Source organism: Otolemur garnettii, unplaced genomic scaffold (assembly GCF_000181295.1).
Source record: "Otolemur garnettii isolate 467f Iridium unplaced genomic scaffold, OtoGar3 scaffold00247, whole genome shotgun sequence".
Classification (NCBI taxonomy): domain Eukaryota; kingdom Metazoa; phylum Chordata; class Mammalia; order Primates; family Galagidae; genus Otolemur; species Otolemur garnettii.
The window spans coordinates 296539-316560 of NW_003852642.1; the positions used below are offsets into that span (position 1 = coordinate 296539).

A 20022-nucleotide genomic window follows, 5' to 3' on the forward strand; every position below is an offset into this window, starting at 1 on the left:
AAATACTTTTTTTTTTTTTTTTTTAGAAATTAAATACTTTAATGACATTCACATGTTGAAGAAATTTGCCATAACTAAACCAGCACTCCAGGAAATACTCAAACCTATCCTCCATAATGAGCAGTGCAGTCCTCCACCACAAAAGTAAACTCACTCAGAAACTTTTGATCAAATTCCAACTTCCACAGTAGCAAAAGGATTAAAAATGTCTACTGGACTTTCGAGCAACTCAATGCCCAAAATTATACCAGGCTTACCAATAATTACAATCAATGTGAATGGCTTAAATTGTCCTCTAAAGAGGCACAGAGTGGTTGATTGGATGCAGAAACTCAGACCAGACATCTGCTGTATTCAAGAATCGCATCTTACTTTAAAAGATAGATATAAACTCAGGGTGAAGGAATAGTCATCTATATTCCAGGCAAATGGAAAGCAGAAAAAAGCAGGTGTTGCAATTTTATTCACAGATACAATAGGGTTTAAATCAACAAAAGTAAGCAAGGATAAGTATGGCCATTTTATATTTGTTAAGGATAATACTCAATATGATGAGATCTCAATTATCAATATCTATGCACCCAATCAGAATGCACCTCAATTTATAAGAGATACTCTAACAGGCATGAACAACTTGATTTCTCCCAGCTCCACCATAGTCAGAGATTTTAACACTCCTTTGGCAGTGTTGGACAGATCCTCCAATAAGAAGCTTAGCAAAGAAACTTTAGATTTAAATTTAACTAGTCAACTTTTGGCCCTAATAGACATCTACAGAACATTTCATCCTAACAAAACTGAATACACATTTTCTCATCAGTCCATGGAACATACTCCAAAATCGGTCACATCTTAGGTCATAAGTCTAACCTCAGTAAATTTAAAAGAATAGAAATTATTCCATGCATCTTCTTGGACCATCATGGAATAAAAGGAACTCAGTAACAACAGAAATCTACCATCTCCTACAAAAACATGGAAGCTAAATAACCTTATGCTGAATGACAAATGGGTCAGAGATGAGATCAAGAAGGAACTTACCAAATTTTTAGAACAAAATGACAATGAAAACACGAGTTGTCAGAACCTCTGGGATACTGCAAAGGCAGTCCTAAGAGGGAAATTTATAGCTCTGCAAGTCTTCCTCAAGAGAATGGAAAGAGAGGAAGTTAACAACCTAATGGGACATCTCAAGCAACTGGATAAGGAAGAACATTCCAATCCCAAACCCAGCAGAAGAAAAGAACCAAAATTAGAGCAGAATTAAATGAAACTGAAAAAAAAAGAATTATACAACAGATCAATAAATCAAAAAGTTCTTTTTTTGAGAAGGTCAATAAAATAGATAAATCTTTGGCCAACCTAACCAAGAAAAAAAAAATAGTAAAATATCTAATCTCATCAATCAGAAACAGTAAAGATGAAATAACAACAGACCCTGTAGAAATTCAAAAAATCCTTAATGAATATTACAGGAAACTTTATTCCCAGAAATATGAAAATCTGAAGGAAATCGACCAATATTTGGAAACATGCCACCTCCCAAGACTTAGCCAGAACAAAGTGGAAATGTTGAACAGGCCTATATCAAGTTCTGAAATAGCATCAAGCATACAAAATCTCCCTAAAAAGAAAAGCCCAGGACCAGATGGCTTCACGTCAAAATTCTACCAAACCTTCAAAGAGGAACTAGTACCTATATTACTCAACCTTTTCCAAAATATAGAAAATAATGTAATACTACTCAACATGTTCTATGAAGCAAACATCACCTTGATCCCCAAACCAGGAAAAAAGAATAAAAAAAATCATATTATCATAAGGACCTTTGCACTAGACTATTTATCACAGCTCAATTTACAATCACCAAAATGTGGAAACAACCTAAATGCCCACCAATCTGGAAATAGATTAATAAGCTGTGGCATATGCATTCCATGGAATACTATTCAGGCACTAAAAAAAGATGGAGGCTTTACATCTTTTGCATTAACCTGGATAGAGTTGAAACACATTCTTCTTAGTAAAGTATTACAAGAATGAAAAGGCAAGAATCCAATATACTTAATTCTAATATGAAGGCTGTATAAAATCTACTACATTTCTACATAGAAGAAAAATTCTAATCAACTCAAGGAGTGGGGTGGTGCAATGAGAGAGTGCATAGAGGGGAGGGGAAAGGGTCATGGTGTATGGCACACTTGTTGGGGGCAGGACACAATTATAAGAGGGACTTTACCTAACAAATGCAATCAGGGTAACCAAATTCTTTATACTCACAATGAACCTGAAACAATAAAAAAAAAAAAAGCCAATGGTGGGGAAACCTATATTATTCCTCCACAAGTGAAATTTAAGGTCTACCAAGGACATGTCCTACTTAAATAGCCAAGCTTTCCTTTGAGATCATTTTAGGGTTTTTCTCTTACAGTAGAAGAGAATAGCCAATAGAATAGCCCACAATGGCCCTCAATTCCAGCTTGAATCACCTCATTTCTGGAGAGCACTAAGGTTATCTGGGATCTTTTCTGCTCCAATTATAGCTGCCAGATAGAAAAATAGAAAATCCTCTATTAAGAAACAGACTATGGCAAAAATCTTACATTGGCTTACAAATTTTAGTATGCACATTGTGACAATCAAATAACAAAGTATAGGAAAAGACAAGGCAAGATCAATAAAAACAGACATAGATTCAAATGATGTAAACAAGCATTTGGAAATAAACTTAGTATCCATAAGTAATAAATTTAAAACATTAAAATAACTGAAATTATGAATGCAACCATTGGATTTCACAATAGATTATGAATAGATAAATATAGAATAAATTGGAGTGAAGACTAGAAAAAAATATTCAGCTCAAGATAAACAGGAACACTGTAAATATAGAAAATAGTAGAAAAAAGAAATAAAGAATGCAGCACAGGCTTGGTGCCTGTGGCTCAAGTGGCTAAGGCGCCAGTCACATACACCTAAGGTGGCAAGTTTGAATCCAGCCCGGGCCTGCCAAAACAACAATGACAGCTGCAACCAAAAAATAGTGGGTGTTGTGGTGGGCACCTGTGGTTCCAGCTACTTGGAAGGCTGAGGCAGGAGACTCACTTGAGCTCACGAGTTGGAGGTTGTTGTGAGCTATGATGCCATGGCACTCTACCCAGGGGGACAGCTTGAGGCTCTGTCTCAAAAAAAAAATAAAAAATGCAGCACAAAGTGCAAAATTCCAACAAACATTTAATGAATTATAATTCCAGAATGAGAAGAAAAAGGAAATATGGTAGACAAAATATTTGAAGAGACATTGGGGAATTTTATCTAAAACTGGTGAAAGACACTAAGCAGTAAAATCATGGAGAGTTAAATTTCAAGAAGAATAAATTTTTAAAAGAGTAATTTATAAAAAGAATGCATTCAGAGAAAAGGTGCAACATAAAACCAAAAGACAAAAATAAATTAAGAATAGCTGCATTCAAGAAAATAACAATAGGACTGACAAACAATTTCTTAAAGTAAATTGTGAAAACCAGAAGATAAAGGAAATATATCTTCACAACACTAAATAATAATTGATGGCAGCATAGAATTAGACATCAACTAAAAATTTTACACCAACAAAGACAAAATGCGAAGATTATTCTGGCCAAATGAAAAACTACTCAGAGATTTTGTGACCAACCAAATTGTTTTATACTGAACTCTAAGGCCTGATCTTCAAGAAGAAGGAAAAAGCTATAAAATGAAAAAAGGGGAAATGCAAGAAAGAATGAAATTACTGGAAAGAGGAAATATGGCAGTAAATCAAGGTAAATATAAACTGTAGCTAACATTGATAAACATAAAAGAAGTAGGAAGATGGTGGAATTAAATACAAATAGATGTTTCATTTGGAAATCAACCTACTTTTGGCAAATGCAAAAGTAAAAGCATCATAAGAGAAACATCGTAAATAAGATGTTAAAAAAAAGGTAAAAAGAGTAGAATAAACTACATATCCCTGACCAAAAGAATACTATCTATTCTAGCATCAGATAAAAAGAGACTATAAGATAAGAAACATTGCCAGAGATAAATTTTTTGCAATCGCACAAGGTCAGCAGCAGAAAGATGTAATAATTACAAATTGGTATGTGGCTAAAAACACAGGTTCATAAGATTTTTTTAATAGACTGAACAAAAAGGAGAAATAGACAAAGCAGAAAAAAGGGAAGATTTCAGAAAAACTCTCAGTAAAGGTAAGAAAATGCATATTAAAAACATAGAAAGTATTTAAGACAACACCTCCATTAACAAATTTCCCTATTGATATAACAGAAAGCATAGTCAGCAGATGCAAAATACACATCCTACTCAGGTGAAAATGGAACATTGTTCAAAGTTAATCATATGCTGTCCACAAAGGAATTCTCAACAAATTCCCAAGAATTACAATCATGAACTATGCCTGTGAACATTAGTAATACAAGCTAGGAAATAAAAACCTAAAATTAGCTAGGTAATTTCAGTATATTTGAAAATTAAGCAAATGCCTCCTAAACAACTCATTGGTAAAATAACCGCAGAAGCTAGAAAATACTTTGAGATGAATGACAGTGATCATATATCAATTCTTGGAAAGGTCAAGCATAATTAACTTGCGTTTATTAGTATATAAGGAACACAGAAATACCAATACATCAAACGTCCATTCAAGAAGCATTTCGTTTATCATTATGTCCTAAGGTTCATCTACTTTGTTACAAATGATATCAAAACATTCCCACAAGAACATAAAATTAATTGTCAAATAAATTAATAATAAGCTTTAAGTTCTTCAGGTTTATGCACATTGTCATAAGTGACAAGATTTCCTATTGTTAAGCCTTAATAATATTCATGCATGTGTGTGTGTGTGTGTGTGTGTGTGTGTGTATAACAGGTTAAATATTTCAGTTATGCAGGATGTGTAAATTCTGGAAATATAAGGTACACCATGGTGACTATAGTTTATAAATACCGTATTGGGGATATATAGTATATACAGTATATACCATTTGTATATATAAATTATATATTGGGGGATTATATATATGTACATACATATATTTGCTATGTCATATTGGACATGTATACGTATGCATATTATATATATAGAATCATTGTCCTTATCCATTCATCTGTTGACAGGTTGATAGATATTTACAATGTTTCTATATCTTGATTACTATGAATAATGCCTCAGTATACCCCCAAGTAGATATATCTCTTCAAGGTATTGATTTCAGGTATTTGGATGTATACCGAGAAGTGAGATTGCTGGACCTTATGGTAGTTTTATTTTTCATTTTGATTTTCTAAGAACCTGAATAGTGTTTTTCTAATGGCCCTAGCAATTCACATTCTAAGTGTATATTCCTTTGTACTCCAAGAGAGTACAAAGTTCCCTTTTCTCCACACTGAAAGGCAAATACCACATGATCTCACTTACATGTAAAATCAAAAAAGTTCAACACATGGCAGTAGAGAATAGATTGTTCAGTAACAGGAGATGAGGGTGGGGGTGGGGCACCATCGGAAGACTTTGATCAAAACGTACAAAACATTAGCTAGATAAGAGGAATAAATTCAAGACAGCTATGATACAACATGGTGACTATAGGTAATAGCCATGTATTTTGTTCTTGAAAATTGCTAAAAGAATAGATTTTAGTGTTCTCATCCCAAAAAAGATAAGTTTGTGAAGTAATGAGTGTATTAACTAGCTTGATTTAGCTATTGCTCAAAGGTCTTTTGCTGTAGTATACTAACAGTTTTTACCATCCATGTGTATCCCATAACACTGAAACAAAATGTTGTACATGGCAGATCTACATGATTTTTATTTGTCAATTTAAAACCCCATGAATAGGCTCAGTGCCTGTGGTTCAAGTGGCTACGGCACCAGCCACATACACCTGAGCTGGTGGGTTCGAATCCAGCCTGGGCCCACCAAACAATGATGGTGGCAACCAAAAAATGGCTGGGCATTGTGACAGGCACCTGTAATCCCAGCTACTTGGGAGGTGGAGGTAGGACAATCACTTGAGCCCAGGAGTTGGAGGTTGCTGGGAACTGTGATGCTGCAGCACTCTACCCAGGGTAACAGCTTGAGGCACTGTCTCAAAAAACCCAATAAAAAAAACCCTCCATAAATAAAAAAGATGAAAAATGAAAAACCACAAACAGAGAAAATACTCCATAATAAATATAAAAATTAAAGATTTAGTACACAGGATTCCTAAAGAACTCAAATAAGTTAATAATAATAAAAACAAACAGTAAATACACATTTTATAGAACAATAGGAAAAAACGGGATCCAATAAACATATGATAATATGCTCAACTTCAATGGACAGAAAGAATGCAAATTAAAACTGCAATAAATCACAGTATTAAAGAAACTGCATTAATGAAAATATCAAACATCTGTCAATATCATGTATTGGCAAGTTGCAGGGCAAGGGCCTGTTATGGCCTGCTGGTAGGTGTGGTAATTACACCACAGCATTTGGGAAAACTGAAACCACCTGTAAAAGTGAACGTATAAACATTTTCCTTAACGCAAAAGAAATTGTTTTCAGGATGTACCTAGCTGTACTAAGTGTAAAAAACCAAAAACCAAAACCCAAAAAAACTCGAAGCAATCCGCCAATGGTCTCTGACTGAATGATTCTGTAACCCGTGATATATCCCTGCTTGGAATAATACACAGCAGGGGAAATGAGGAGTCCAAAGGAACATGCAGCATCATTATCAAATTTTAGACAGTTGACATCATGGAAAAAATTAAAATTTAGAAAATTATGTACCATAAAACATAATTCTAATAAAAGTAAGGAATAAGAAAATGTGAATGATACATTTTAAGGATAAGTTTAGCTTTGGGATTACCTCTGGGTGAACACAGAGAAGCAGCATCAGGGAAGCACAAACAAGTAGTTACAATTGATAATATTATAGGTAAAAGGGTAGAAAATTTACAAATCAATTACATACATTTGGATAGGCATAAAAGTAATAAAATTTTAAAATTTAAAGAGTTGTAAAATATTTTTGCATTGAAAAAGTACATTATTGTACATTAAAGCTCTTTTTTTGTTCATCCTTATATGCGGATCTGCTACTTTATATCCTCTGACTAATGTAGAGCATGAGGACTATAGGTAAAAAACTGAACCACATGTGGTATTTATGCTAGCTATGTGAATATGTTTTAGCTGTTCTTTTCAAAAAACAAAAGTTTAGTAACCATGTGAGGTGATGGATATGCTCATTTGCTTCTACATGTATCCCATAACACCATGTTGTATAATTCAAATATACACAATAGCATTTAATTTTTTAAAAAATGTGAATAGTAACAACACATAGATAATGTTGTATCTTACAATGAAAGCAATTCGATATACTACTGATTTGTGATATTTCAAGATGGCTACCAATGAGAAAAAATTATTTTCTTTATAAAATTGCAAAACAACTGTACAACAAATCATTTTTAAGCCTCTAAGTAAAGGATTGAAATTGAACATAACAATTAGGGAACACATTGCTTATGCAAAACAACTTATTTCTCTATCCGTATCTTCATATTCAGGCAGAGGCTTTACATGAACTGCCAACAAGGCAAATAGGCACATGATAAACTCTGAGGAAGTTCACAAAAATAAATCAAAGTATATCTCTCACAATCAAGAACTAGACTGTTTCCTTCACCATTCACATTTTAGCCAACAAAATGACCACTGACAGAATCTTTAACTAGCAACAATATCATCTGCTGGCCAACTACTCTGAACAGGAAATACAAAAATAGTGACCTGAGGAACAGAAGTGATCTTAAAACACAACACATAGGACAGCTACAGAAATCTGCTTTGCTGATAGAATAATGAGTATCTAGACTTAAACACTACCCATTTTGCATTTCAAATTTGTTCTGAATATTGCACAAATTGCTTTCTCAGGAATGACAATGATATTGAGTTTTTTAAAAAGAAAACCTTGTTTTCCCCCTGGGAGTAATAAAACACTTTAAAGGGCCATTTCAATATACACTAAGAAAAATAAGTTGCAAGAAGAGCTTAGTTTTATTTTTACTTGCAATAGCCTACCTGAACCTTTTACTCATCCTCCAGAATTTTTATATTTAATTGATTCTATCCTCAAAAAATAATTCATTCCACAAGTCTGATGACTTTGTAAAGAGAAGCAACCCCATAGAACCTATTGAATTGACATTATACATCATAAGAATTACTGCCTGTGTGCTGCCTTAGAACTGGTACTAGCCATGGTCAATGTGAAGGATGCTCTTATTCCATCTATAATTCACTTTTTACACCAGAGTTTTTCCATAGCATTTTTCATCTCTGAATTTCTCAAGCTATATATCAAAGGATTCAACATGGGAGTGATAACTGTATAAAATACAGTTATGAATTTATCAATAGGGAAGGTGGACATAGGTCTAACATATATGAAAATACAGGGAACAAAGAAGCAAACAACCACGGTGATGTGGGAGCTGCAGGTAGACAGGGCCTTACGCCTCCCTTCCTGACTGTAAGTCTTAAGGGAGTTTAGGATGACTCCATAGGAGATGAGGAGAAGGATAAAGACCACCATGCAGATTGCTCCACTATTGGCAATTACAGTGAGACCTAGAAAGTAGGTGTCTGTGCATGCAAGTTCCAGTAATGGGTACATGTCACAGGCAAAGTGGTTGATGACATTGGGCCCACAGAAGGGGAGGCTGTACACAAAGACAATTTGAACCCCAGAGTGCACAAAACCTCCTACCCAGCCCACCACCAACAGAAAGATGCACACCTGTCTTTTCATGATGGTCAAGTAGTGCAGAGGCTTACAGATGGCCACATAGCGATCATAGGCCATAACCACAAGGAGAAAGATCTCAGCCCCACCAAATAAGTGTTCTATAAAGAGCTGGACCATGCAAGCTGAAAAGGAAATTGTCTTTTTATCACAGAGTAAGTCTACAATCAATTTGGGTGAAATGGCAGTGGAATAAACAACATCGATAAGTGACAGAGAGGCCAGGAAGAAGTACATTGGGGAGCCCAGGGAAGGGCTCCTGATAATGGTCACTGCGATGAGCAGGTTGCCCCCCATCGTCACAGCATATGTGACCAAAAGCATCACCAATAATGCTTTTTGTCCATCAGGATCTTGAGTGAATCCCAGGAGGACAAATTCAGTGACATTGTTACTCTCTCCCATTTATTCTTCTGTAAAGTGTCAGAGTTGAGAGCTCAGAAGAACAGGACCTGGAAAGAAATGGTGAACAGGGCTGTGAACACATCCACAGTGTCTTGGAGCACATCTTTTTTACATCTTCAACAGTGATTTACCCACAATATACATTTTGTACATATCAATTGAGACCTCTTCTAAAGTTCACAGTAGACCTTTCTTCACAATTCCACTTCTTCGCAGATGATATTCTTTAGGGTCTACATGTAAAAGGTTTTATATCTAAGACCTAGTGAATATTCTGTAGAGAAGAATAGTTAAAGAATCCAATAATCATTCATACATTCTATAACTTCTTAAGGTATGTCACTTCTTTAGTATGTTTACAAACAACTGGTACAATGTACTGGTATATGTCATATTCATTGATGAGGAATTCAACTACAACTCAGATTTTACCTTATAAACACAAATAATGTAACCTAATCATATATTCCCTCATGTTAATTTCTAATTGAAAAAGGAAATTGAATTTTTTTTAAGTGTCTTTAACGTGAAAGTATGAAGTACATAGGAAAAAAATATAATGAAATGTGTGCACAGATTCTACATAGAATACTGGTTAAACTAAAAATTATAAAGTGAACTTAACTGTGGACTAAATTAATAGAGATATAGATCACAGTCAAATAATTAATAAATAAAGTACAATATGTTACTTCATGGTACAAGCATCAGCCACAACCAACAGGGAAAGTGTTCCTGCACTCAAGATACTTACTCTCTGGTGGTGACAATCAATCATAAATAAACAAATTAGTATAGAGTCAGTCCTTTGAATTTGGAGCAGTTGTGGTATCTTGGCAATACAATCTGTGTAGTGACAAACATAACCACTTCTGAAATATATTACTCAAGTCTAAGGAAATACACTATCATATCTTTAATCTCTTCTGCCCCAAAGGATATTAAAAAGTAAAGAAACATGATATTTTAAAAGTTTTAAATCTGATAGTTACAGACAAATTAAAGAACAGAGAAGGATGGGAGAAGTATAGATACAAACCTGAACCTCCTGGCTATTCACTCCTGAGGAAAATTACAGAATTAAAAAACGACACATGTACGCAAGATGAGTCCATCTACATAGATTTGGCAGTGAGGGAGGTCATGTGCAGGAAGAATTTCAGCTCCCTTTAGATGCCAGCCGTGTTGAATATTCTACACATCTCATTCACGTATTTAAGCAGTTCTGTCACTGGTAAAGCAATAGATAAATAAGGGCATAACTGTTGAAGAACACAAGGGTATAAAGTTATCTATAACCAATTCTCTTTTTCTCCTACACATTATGTTCTATAAGGTTAGTGCCTTTTCTCTCTTTAATCATCAGTGGTATATTTCACCAGGATAAATCCTTCATAGGGCAGTAGCAATTTACTTGTGAGTTAGGTTACATACACTACCTTCTATAGTTTAATGCCTCAAATATTTAATATTTTAAAATATTATCACTAGGTCTTCTATGTAAAACACTGTTAACACTTTTCTAGAATAAAAATAATTGAACATAGTTTTTTGAGAACATGACATTTATAAAAGATAAAATCCCACAATAGCAAACATGCCCGCTCTAGTATTTCACAATTTCAATCTTAAATGACACTACTCAAGGTCATATACAAGTGACAGTTTTTCTGGGATATTGTCCCTAACATGTTCGACAGGATAATTTTTAGATTGATACATATAAGGTCATATCATGTTTCCAGAACATAACATGCATTTGTTCCTTTATACTCAAAGAAGTGTGACATCACATGGAATTGTAAATTCTTTAATTCAAATATACCTAAAAGTAATTTATAAAATCATTAACTTTTGTGTAAAATATAATATCTCAAAAAATAATAATATAAATACATTGCATTATTTATTTATACATCAACATGCAACTTTGTTTCACTTCTTATTTGGACAAAGCAAATATAGTTTGTATGTACTCATTAAGTTCTGTGTTTTGCTACCTTAATTTTTCCAATTCTGATTCCTCCAATGAAAAGATGATTTACTTCAGACATGAGATATACTTTAGCACACATAGACATTTTCAATGGGAATCCCTTCTCAATCGTTTCAGGAACTCACATCTTGAATCTTGTCCTTGGTCCTTAAAACTCAATGGTTCTTTCACTGAAGATAACTGAACATACCTCATGCATCTGCATGTGATCATAGAACACATGATAATCTGTGGATGATCAGCGAATCTTGAAATAGCTCAAGTGGCTATAGTTTCCGTATTTCCACACAGACTTCCCCTTATCACAGACCTTTCAAGACCTGTCAAATAATCCAAAGAACATGTCTAAAGTATAAATACACCTAAAATTTATCTCAATATTTACCATAAAAGGTACATAGATATCTCACCTGAGGAAAACATTTCTTCACAGGAAAACAAAATTGCTATCTTTGCAACATTGTGTAAAAACTGACCTAATTAGCAGCAATTAACATGGCCAAACTCATAATTTGGTACCACAAATAAACTAGATATTTAGCCACATTAAAATTAGTTACTTGAATATCTTCTTTTCTCTGTCCATTATGATAAAACAACCAAAAAGTACTGACTTTGACAGAGGATTTATGATAATATTCTTGTGCCTGGCTACTAAGTTCTGTACCTAACAAGAAAAATGCTGGAATATAACTTCCTGGGTAGGCCAATGACAGACCTTCCTCATAGGTAGAAGAAAATCTCTTAAGTTTTTCAGTCATTCAACAGCAAACTACAACAACTACTGTTTTACTTATTAAAATTGTCTGCATATATCTGTCAATATCGTTGCTGGAAATTGATAACTTCCCCAAATTTCTACATGTAATCATGGATATAAGAGGAAAAACATCACAAGTAGAGGACTAAAGAGCACCTAAATGCATATTCCAGGCTGGGGAGAACATTGAGATTTAGAATCTCCTCGGTTGTGTTATAAGCAGTATAATTCTTCCATTTATATGTGCAGACAGAATTTACAAATTTTTATATCATCAGTTTTATAAATGAAAGAATGTAAGGTTATTACAGATGAGTTAATTAAAATAGTTGGAACAAATTCAACTTAAGTAATCTCTCTGAAAAGTTGACTTCCCTAGAATAATCCCTAGGGAAAAAAGTCTTGGGTCTTGCCAAGAAAAAGCTAAATATCAAGCTTGGAAAAAGCCTATAATGTGAAAAGAAAAATTCTAAAATGAATTAAATAATAAATCATCAGTTTCACATAATGAAATATTTAGGTAAGGAAAGTAATATTTACACCTAAATGAAAGGAAAAGCAGCTCCATGTTTATTTACCCACCCATATTCCAATAAATGAGGGCTTTATTCTGACTATTGGAAAGACTGTACCTAAGAATCCCCTAGGCCAACAGATAGAGAACACTGCAGCTGAAATTGACAGTCTAATTCTCGGAAAGATAGGTAATCATAGTTGTATAGTTTTACATTGAAGTATAGGCTATTGCTCAAGGCCTGAATGTGGGCCAAATGTTGTAACCATAACAATTTTTAATCCACTAATTCACTCCCTTATTTTAGTCTAATATCAATTTAATGACTTTCTCTACAGAAAAAGAAATTTTTACTTTCCATCACAGGAATAGCACCTAAGGACTTCCACTAATATTTACTCAATATGGCTTGTCATTGGCTCCATTCAGCATCATGATCTCATCATGTGTTTAGTTCAATCTCAGATCTTCTGTGCCATAAGTGCCTTAGATAGTAAAATAAATAACTATCTGAAAGACCAAACATTTTTATCATGTAATGGGCTCCACTAAAGGATGGCAGGTTTTAATTTACCTAATAAATGGATTGAATACTAAAACTGAAATGTCCTTTGATTATTTCAAGGATGAAAGAGCACATCTAAAAACTATGCCTTCCTTATAGGTAGGTAACAAATGAGACACAAACATACATGAATTCTTAACAGCTATGTGGTGTAATCAAAGTTGTTCTGAATTTAATTATGATTCCAAGATGAAGAATTGATATACACATAAGGCATCATTCTCTATGTTGCTTCCAGATGAATTCAAAGAACTACTAAAGCTTACAGCTTATCTGAATGAGGCATAAATGTTTCCTGCATCAAGTGATGCTTACTACAATAGTCCAGAATCTGAATTTTTTTTACTTCAGTAAAAAATACATTGTAGGGGGCAAGAGGAAGATGACCAACTAGAAGCAACTTCCATCAGAGGCTCCTGACCAGAGGGAGAAAAATGGACAGAATTGGACTCCATAAAGCCAAAGGTGGAGAGTGGAGCTAAAAAAGATGTTAGATAAGCTGTGACTCCAAGGAAGAGCATCCAAATTACAGGTATTAAAAAAAAAGAAAAGAAAAGAAAAAGAAAACCAAATTACAGGTACAAAGCCCATCGCCAAGAGGACAGAAACCCCACGCCTATTGGGAGGCTCAGCAGGGGCTCTCTGCAAGTGAGCAGGGGACAAAAGGCTTCTCCCTTTACCCCATTGTAGAGAGCCGCTAAACATCAGGTCTCCTTCTCTAGGGAGGTGCCACTTATGAACCCAGACACCACCCTGCTCAGCATGAAATTGAACAAATGTTTTCTTGACAAATCTGAACTCCCAGTCTACCCTTCTCCCCTCACATGGCAGTCTGAAGTTCTGTCTCCTGCAGAGGCCAGAGTGTTTGGCCATTCCTTGAAATATCTGGACATTGTGAGAGCTTCTAGACAGGAGCACAGATATTGTGACTGTGGGGAAGCAGAAGGGCAGAGAAAGAAAGGGACATATGAGGAAGAAAGAGATGCACCATGATGGTGCATGGTGCGAGGAGGCACAGAGCCCCAGTTCTGATTATGCCTGTGGGCAGTGGCGCTCATGCCTGGTTGGGCTGTGTCCAGCAGGTAGGGCCACAGAAACCTGCTCTGAGTGCACCAGTGAGTGGAGGCACTGACTCCTGGTTCTGACTGTGCCCATCAGGTGAGGGCACACACACCTGGTTCTGACTGTGTCCAGTGGGTGGGAACATAGACCCCCAGTTCTGACTGTGCCTGGCAAACAGAGGCATTGATGCCTGGTTCCGACTGTACTAACAGGCAGGGGTGAAGACTCCTTGTTGTGACTATGCCCAGTGGACGGGGGTGCTGACACCCAGCTAGGACTTTGACAGGCAATGGGTGGCTTACCAGAGGGGACTGGAAACCATTCCCTTAAATTTGTGGATGGAACAGCCTATCCCTGGAAACATTTTGATCTTTCTCTGTTGATTGCCCTAAACAATCTGATTGGAACTCTTGACTAGGGCTATCTACCCAGGAACCCTCAAAGAATGAGCTGCAGATGTTCTGTAGCAGGAAAGAACTGAAGGGTGGGGGTGGGGTGCCACAGCTGCACAGCTGTTTAAATCTCTTTCCAGTTGAGATTTAAACCTAATACCACGACTTCTTATGATACAGTGGAGGTTGGCTGATTTCAAAACAGAGCCAGCTTGTGCTATCTCACCAAGCAGGTCATCAGAGTCTCTGGCAACAACTCCAAACAGGACCTTTGTAAGGTTGTAGGAGAAAAGCCACCATTACAAGGCCTGGCACTTTGGTAAAGGGCTGTTTAATACCTGGAGGCCCCAATTTAATCTCACCCTACCAGTTTTAATAACCAAATGGTAGAAAATAATCATGGCACAGAACCAATGGAAGAACTCCAGCAACATAAATATTCAGAGTAGATCAACCCCCCCACATATGATAAAGGAGATATGGCTGAACATGTCATTCATAGACAAATGGATGAATTGTCAGAAACAGAATTTAGAATATGGCTGGCAAATAAGATGAATAGAATGGAGAAAGAGAGAGAAATAGAAATCCAAGGATAGTTCAAAACTTGGCTCAAAAATTAATGAATTCAAAGACAAGGTCACCAAGGATATGGACATAATGAGAAAAGAAATAGCAGAGCTCAAGGAAGTAAAAAAATTATTCAAGGTGTTTTGAAGTACAGTGGAATCCCTCATTAATAGAGTTGACCAAGCAGAAAATGAATGTCAAATATTGAAGACAAGGCTTTTGAATGATCCCAACCATTTAAAGGGGCAGAAAACTGGTTATCAAGAGCAGAACAATCCTGAAGAGAGCTGTGAGATATTTCCAAAAGATCTAACATTTGACTTATAGGAATTCATGAAGAAGAAGATGGTCCTAAAAGCATGGATGCTCAATGCCAAGATATATTGAAGAAGAATTTCCAAGTATTGCAAGAAATTCAGATAGTTGATAAAGAACCCAAGCGAGACTCATTCTAAATAAAACATCTTTTAGACACATTGTAATCAACTTTGCCAAAGTCAATATGAAGGAGAAAATCATGCAAGCATTCAGACATAAAAAAATCATTACCTACAAGGGGAGGAATATTATAATGACTGCAAATCTTTCAGCTGAAAATTTTTAACCCAGAAGAGGATAGTCATCCACCTTCAATCTTCTAAAACAAAACAAATGTCAGCCCAGGATCCTAAAGCCAGTTAAATAGTGTTTCATTTGTGATGAAGAAATTAAATACTTTACTGACCTACACATGTTAAGGAACTTTGTCATAACTAAACCAGCCATCCAGGATATACTCAGACCCATTCTCCATAATGACCAACACAATGGTCTACCACCAAAGTAAACTCACTCAGAAATTATCAAACAAAACCTAACTTCCACAATGGTGAATGGATTAAAATTATCCGCTGGACTTTTGAAAAACATGAGACCCAAAAAACTACCATTTCTACAAATTCTCTCAATTAATGTGAATGACTTAAATTGTCCTCTAAAGAGGTGGGGAGGGAGGGGCAAGATGGCCAACAGATACCAGCCTGTGACAGAAGCTCCCATCTGGAGAGAAGGATAAAGTCCAGAAAACACCCAACAAAGTTGAAGATAAGGAGCCCAGCCAAGAGAGGAGTGATATCTGCAGGACACCTCTGCTGACACAAGCTGCAACTCCTAGAAAGCAATCTACAGGTACAGAATACATCCCAAAGGAAAAGTGTCTGTCCTCTCCCCCAAGAAAGGTATGCTTTTTTCTTTGTTTTCTCTTTGTCAGCTCCTGTAAGTTTCCTATAGGCAAGCGACAAACTGAGGACCTATTATGTCACACCAAGTGTGAGAGCTACAGATAGTGGGGTCTACTCTCCTAGAACGACCCTATTGAGACTCTGAACACCCTCTAGCCTAGCAGAAAAATAGAACTAACAGTTATCACTGCCATTTTGAATTTCCAGTCCACCCTTCCCCCCTTGCCTGCAGAGAAAGTGAGAGGAGACCCAAAGGCTGCGTCCCCTCTCCCCAGCAGGACCAAGCGCCCTATCTTGGCCCTGCAGCCAGAGAACTGCTTGAGCCACTCATCCCCCTGCAGCTGCTGGCATTCCCAGCTCCCTGGACTGATCCAGCCCCATGTTCCCCGCACAGCTGCTGGTTGCTCCCTGCATACTTTCTAGGTAAAGGGTAAACCTATAGCTTTAACTTTGACTTAAAATATGTAAAATCACACTATGTAACTAAATCATATGTACCCATAGTATTCTAAAATATGAAAAAATACTTGAAATAAAACTAGAAATTGTTGTTCACCAAAGAGTCTTAACACTGTATGATTACATAAATGGTATTAGATATTAATTAAACCTATGGAATTCACTTGGTCTGTAAGGAGTAGAACATATTCCATGTTGATAAATATTAATTTATATGGCTGTTTCAGAATAAATAAGCTAAATAATCAAAAGGAATAATAACAAAAGGTAGTAGCAGCTAGTTACTTTGTTTCTGTGAAAAAACGAAAATCTTGTTCCACATAAGACATACAGCCCTCATCCTGCCAAGGTCACTTTTTTATGCCACAGTTTCCTCATGGCAGTTTTCATTTCTGCATTCCTCAGTGTGTAGATTAGAGGGTTCAACATGGGGGTTATAAAAGTTAAAACCACAGTCACGAATTTATCAACTGGAAGGGTAGAATTGGGCCGTGCATATAGAAAGATACAGGGGACAAAAAATAAAATGACCACAGTGATGTGGGATGCACAGGTGTAGAAGGCTTTGTGTTTCCCTTCTGAACTCTGAGCCCTCAGAGAGTGTAATATGACCCCATAGGAAAGTAGGAGAATGAGGAAAGTGACAGTACAAATTGCCCCTCCGTTGGCTATCAGGGAAAGTCCAAGGTGGTAGGTATCCCTGCAGGCAAGTTCCAGTAAGGGATATAAATCACAGGCAAAATTGTCAATGACATTGGGTCCACAGAAAGGGAGCTGATAAATAAGAAGAACTTGAACTAATGAATGAAGGAAGCCTCCAAGCCAGGCCACCAACAGCAGGAGAACACACAGCCGGCGATTCATGATGATCAGGTAATGAAGAGGTTTACAGATGGCCACGTATCGGTCATAGGCCATCACCACCAAAAGAATGACTTCAGTGCCAGCAAACAAATGATCCAGAAAAACTTGAGCCATGCAAGCTTGGAAGGAAATGGTCTTTCTCTCAGAAAGCAAGTCTGTGATCATTTTGGGGGCAATGGCAGTGGAATAGACAGTATCTATAAATGATAAATAAGACAGAAAAAAGTACATGGGGGAGCCCAGGGACGGGCTGGCGGTGACAGTCACGATGATGAGCAGGTTGCCCAGCACCGTCGCGGTGTAGATGAGCAAGAACGCGACAAACAGAACTTTCTGCCCAGCGGGGTCCTGTGTCAGCCCCAGGAGCACAAATTCAGTCACGTTGTTCCTCCTTCCCATGCGTTCCTCTAAAGGTATTGAATTCGGGTGTCAGAGCCTGCGAACAAAAGGGCCGATAGTAAATTTGAGATGGTCACAAGCTCCATGTCTAAAACGTAATGTTTCCCCCACAGAGCCTCCCACACTAGCTCATTAGAAAATAAGTGTGCAGAATCTCCTTCCACAACTACCCTTTTCATTTTCACTAAATTTCTTGTCTCAGCTACATTGAAGAGACCTCAGCATTCTAAAATACATATAAGCGGATGTATCTGTCAACAGATCTACTTAAATCAAGACATCTGCTTTCTCCATAGTATCTCTCAAGAACATTGCATGTTTGATATTTTTTTTCCCTTGATGCTTTCTTGGCTCTCTAAATTTTGCCATGAAAACAATCTCATAATTATTGGCTTTACTTAAGTATTCACATAAAGTAAATGGCACATAAAATTATAGGCTGATGTTTAGATGTTTGCCTTTCGGAAATACTTTACTAGGAGCTCCTATAATTTAGAAATAAACTCACAGCAACAAAAACATGAGACAAACTATGAATGTTCATTAAATGCTTCCTAATTAAATTTTATTTAATTAAACTGAATTTTGAAGATCACGATAGAGCAAGTGAATAAAGATAAACATATTAATTTCTTAACAGCCATGAAAGTCCAATGGCAAGGTTTATTTGAAAACTTACACATATGCATGAGTTTATTATGCACGTACACACACATATACAGAACCGAATTGCCATTTATTGCAACCTAGGCTATCGAAGGAAAAATAATCGATAATACAACTCAAAGTGGAGGGGCACTATACAGACATTTTCCCCACTTTTCAAAGTTGTTATGTATTTCAAATTTGTTATGCATAACCATGAACAATTAAGAAGGTGAGGAGCAAAGATTTGGGGGAAAATCATAATACAGTAAAAAGAATGCTAAAATATGGAAATCTTAGTTGATTTTTATCTTATCAATGTTATGAAAATCATGCCCCAAGGCATATTCCTTATTGGAAATGCAATGATTTTCCTACGTACAAATTTCTGTTAAAATTATCTTACCACTGACACCTTTATCCTAAATGACATATTTTTTTTCTGGTAGATCATTTTTATATTAATCAGGCTGACTTGGCATGTGCTAAAAGTTATTTAGTTATAATCGTCAATAAATGAGTTCTTTTGTTCATTAGTTCTTGGCTATCTGAGTTCATGCTGAATAATAAGACATCCATGGTACAATAAGTAAAGTAAATAAACTTCCAGGTCATTCAAAATAAGAGATAACTGGAAAACGGAAGACAGACACTAGCAAAAATCATAGGCAGAATGAAATACGCTTTAAAATGGGTAAGCAATTTGCTTGGGAGGCATGAATGAGAGGAATTTCAGATTCCTACAGCTGTCGGTCAGATGATATCCTGGAAGGTAACAGCATCAGTGCTGTCACTTGCTTTCAGAAATCTATACTATATATCTGGGTCAAAAAAAAAAAAATCCCAATTCAAACTTTAGGATGTATCAGTACCGGAGACCAGCTGTCTAATAAACCAATTTCTATCTTTGGGGCTTCTGATATTTTACTGCATATGTACATAATTAAATGTCCTCACTCACAATTCTGAAGCTATATCTGCATTTATAATGGAAAATAAGAAATTCCAATTCAAAGGAATATCTGAGCATTAAAGAGACAACTTCAGGCAGACGGGTCTCGCCTGCTCACCTCTAGAGTGTTTATAACAGTTATTGTGTATAACGCTATAAGCACTGTGGAAATATTTCACTATTAAAAATGTTCTTAGGAAAATTATAATTACTATAAACCGTTAAAAACTGTCAATCTATCTTAACAATAGAAAACTTTATAATATTATATTTTATGAGAAAAGAAACATGTTTGATTCAAACATTTGTAAGATTCCTCAGATTTCTTAACAGATCCAATAAGAACAAATAATTAACACATGTT

At 36.0% G+C, this 20022-nt stretch overlaps 2 protein-coding genes across 2 annotated transcripts; both read right to left on the reverse strand.

Annotated features, from left to right (window-relative positions):
• Positions 1–8348: 8348 nt before the first annotated feature.
• LOC100958033 (olfactory receptor 4A5-like) lies at positions 8349–9260 on the reverse strand. The gene has a single exon (XM_012813155.1). The coding sequence runs from the start codon at positions 9258–9260 to the stop codon at positions 8349–8351; it is 912 nt and encodes a 303-aa protein (XP_012668609.1).
• A 7874-nt stretch (positions 9261–17134) lies between these two features.
• Positions 17135–18130, reverse strand: LOC100958351 (olfactory receptor 4A15-like). The gene has a single exon (XM_012813163.2). It carries the CDS (start codon positions 18059–18061, stop codon positions 17135–17137), a length of 927 nt encoding a protein of 308 aa, XP_012668617.1. The 5' UTR covers positions 18062–18130.
• Positions 18131–20022: the final 1892 nt, after the last annotated feature.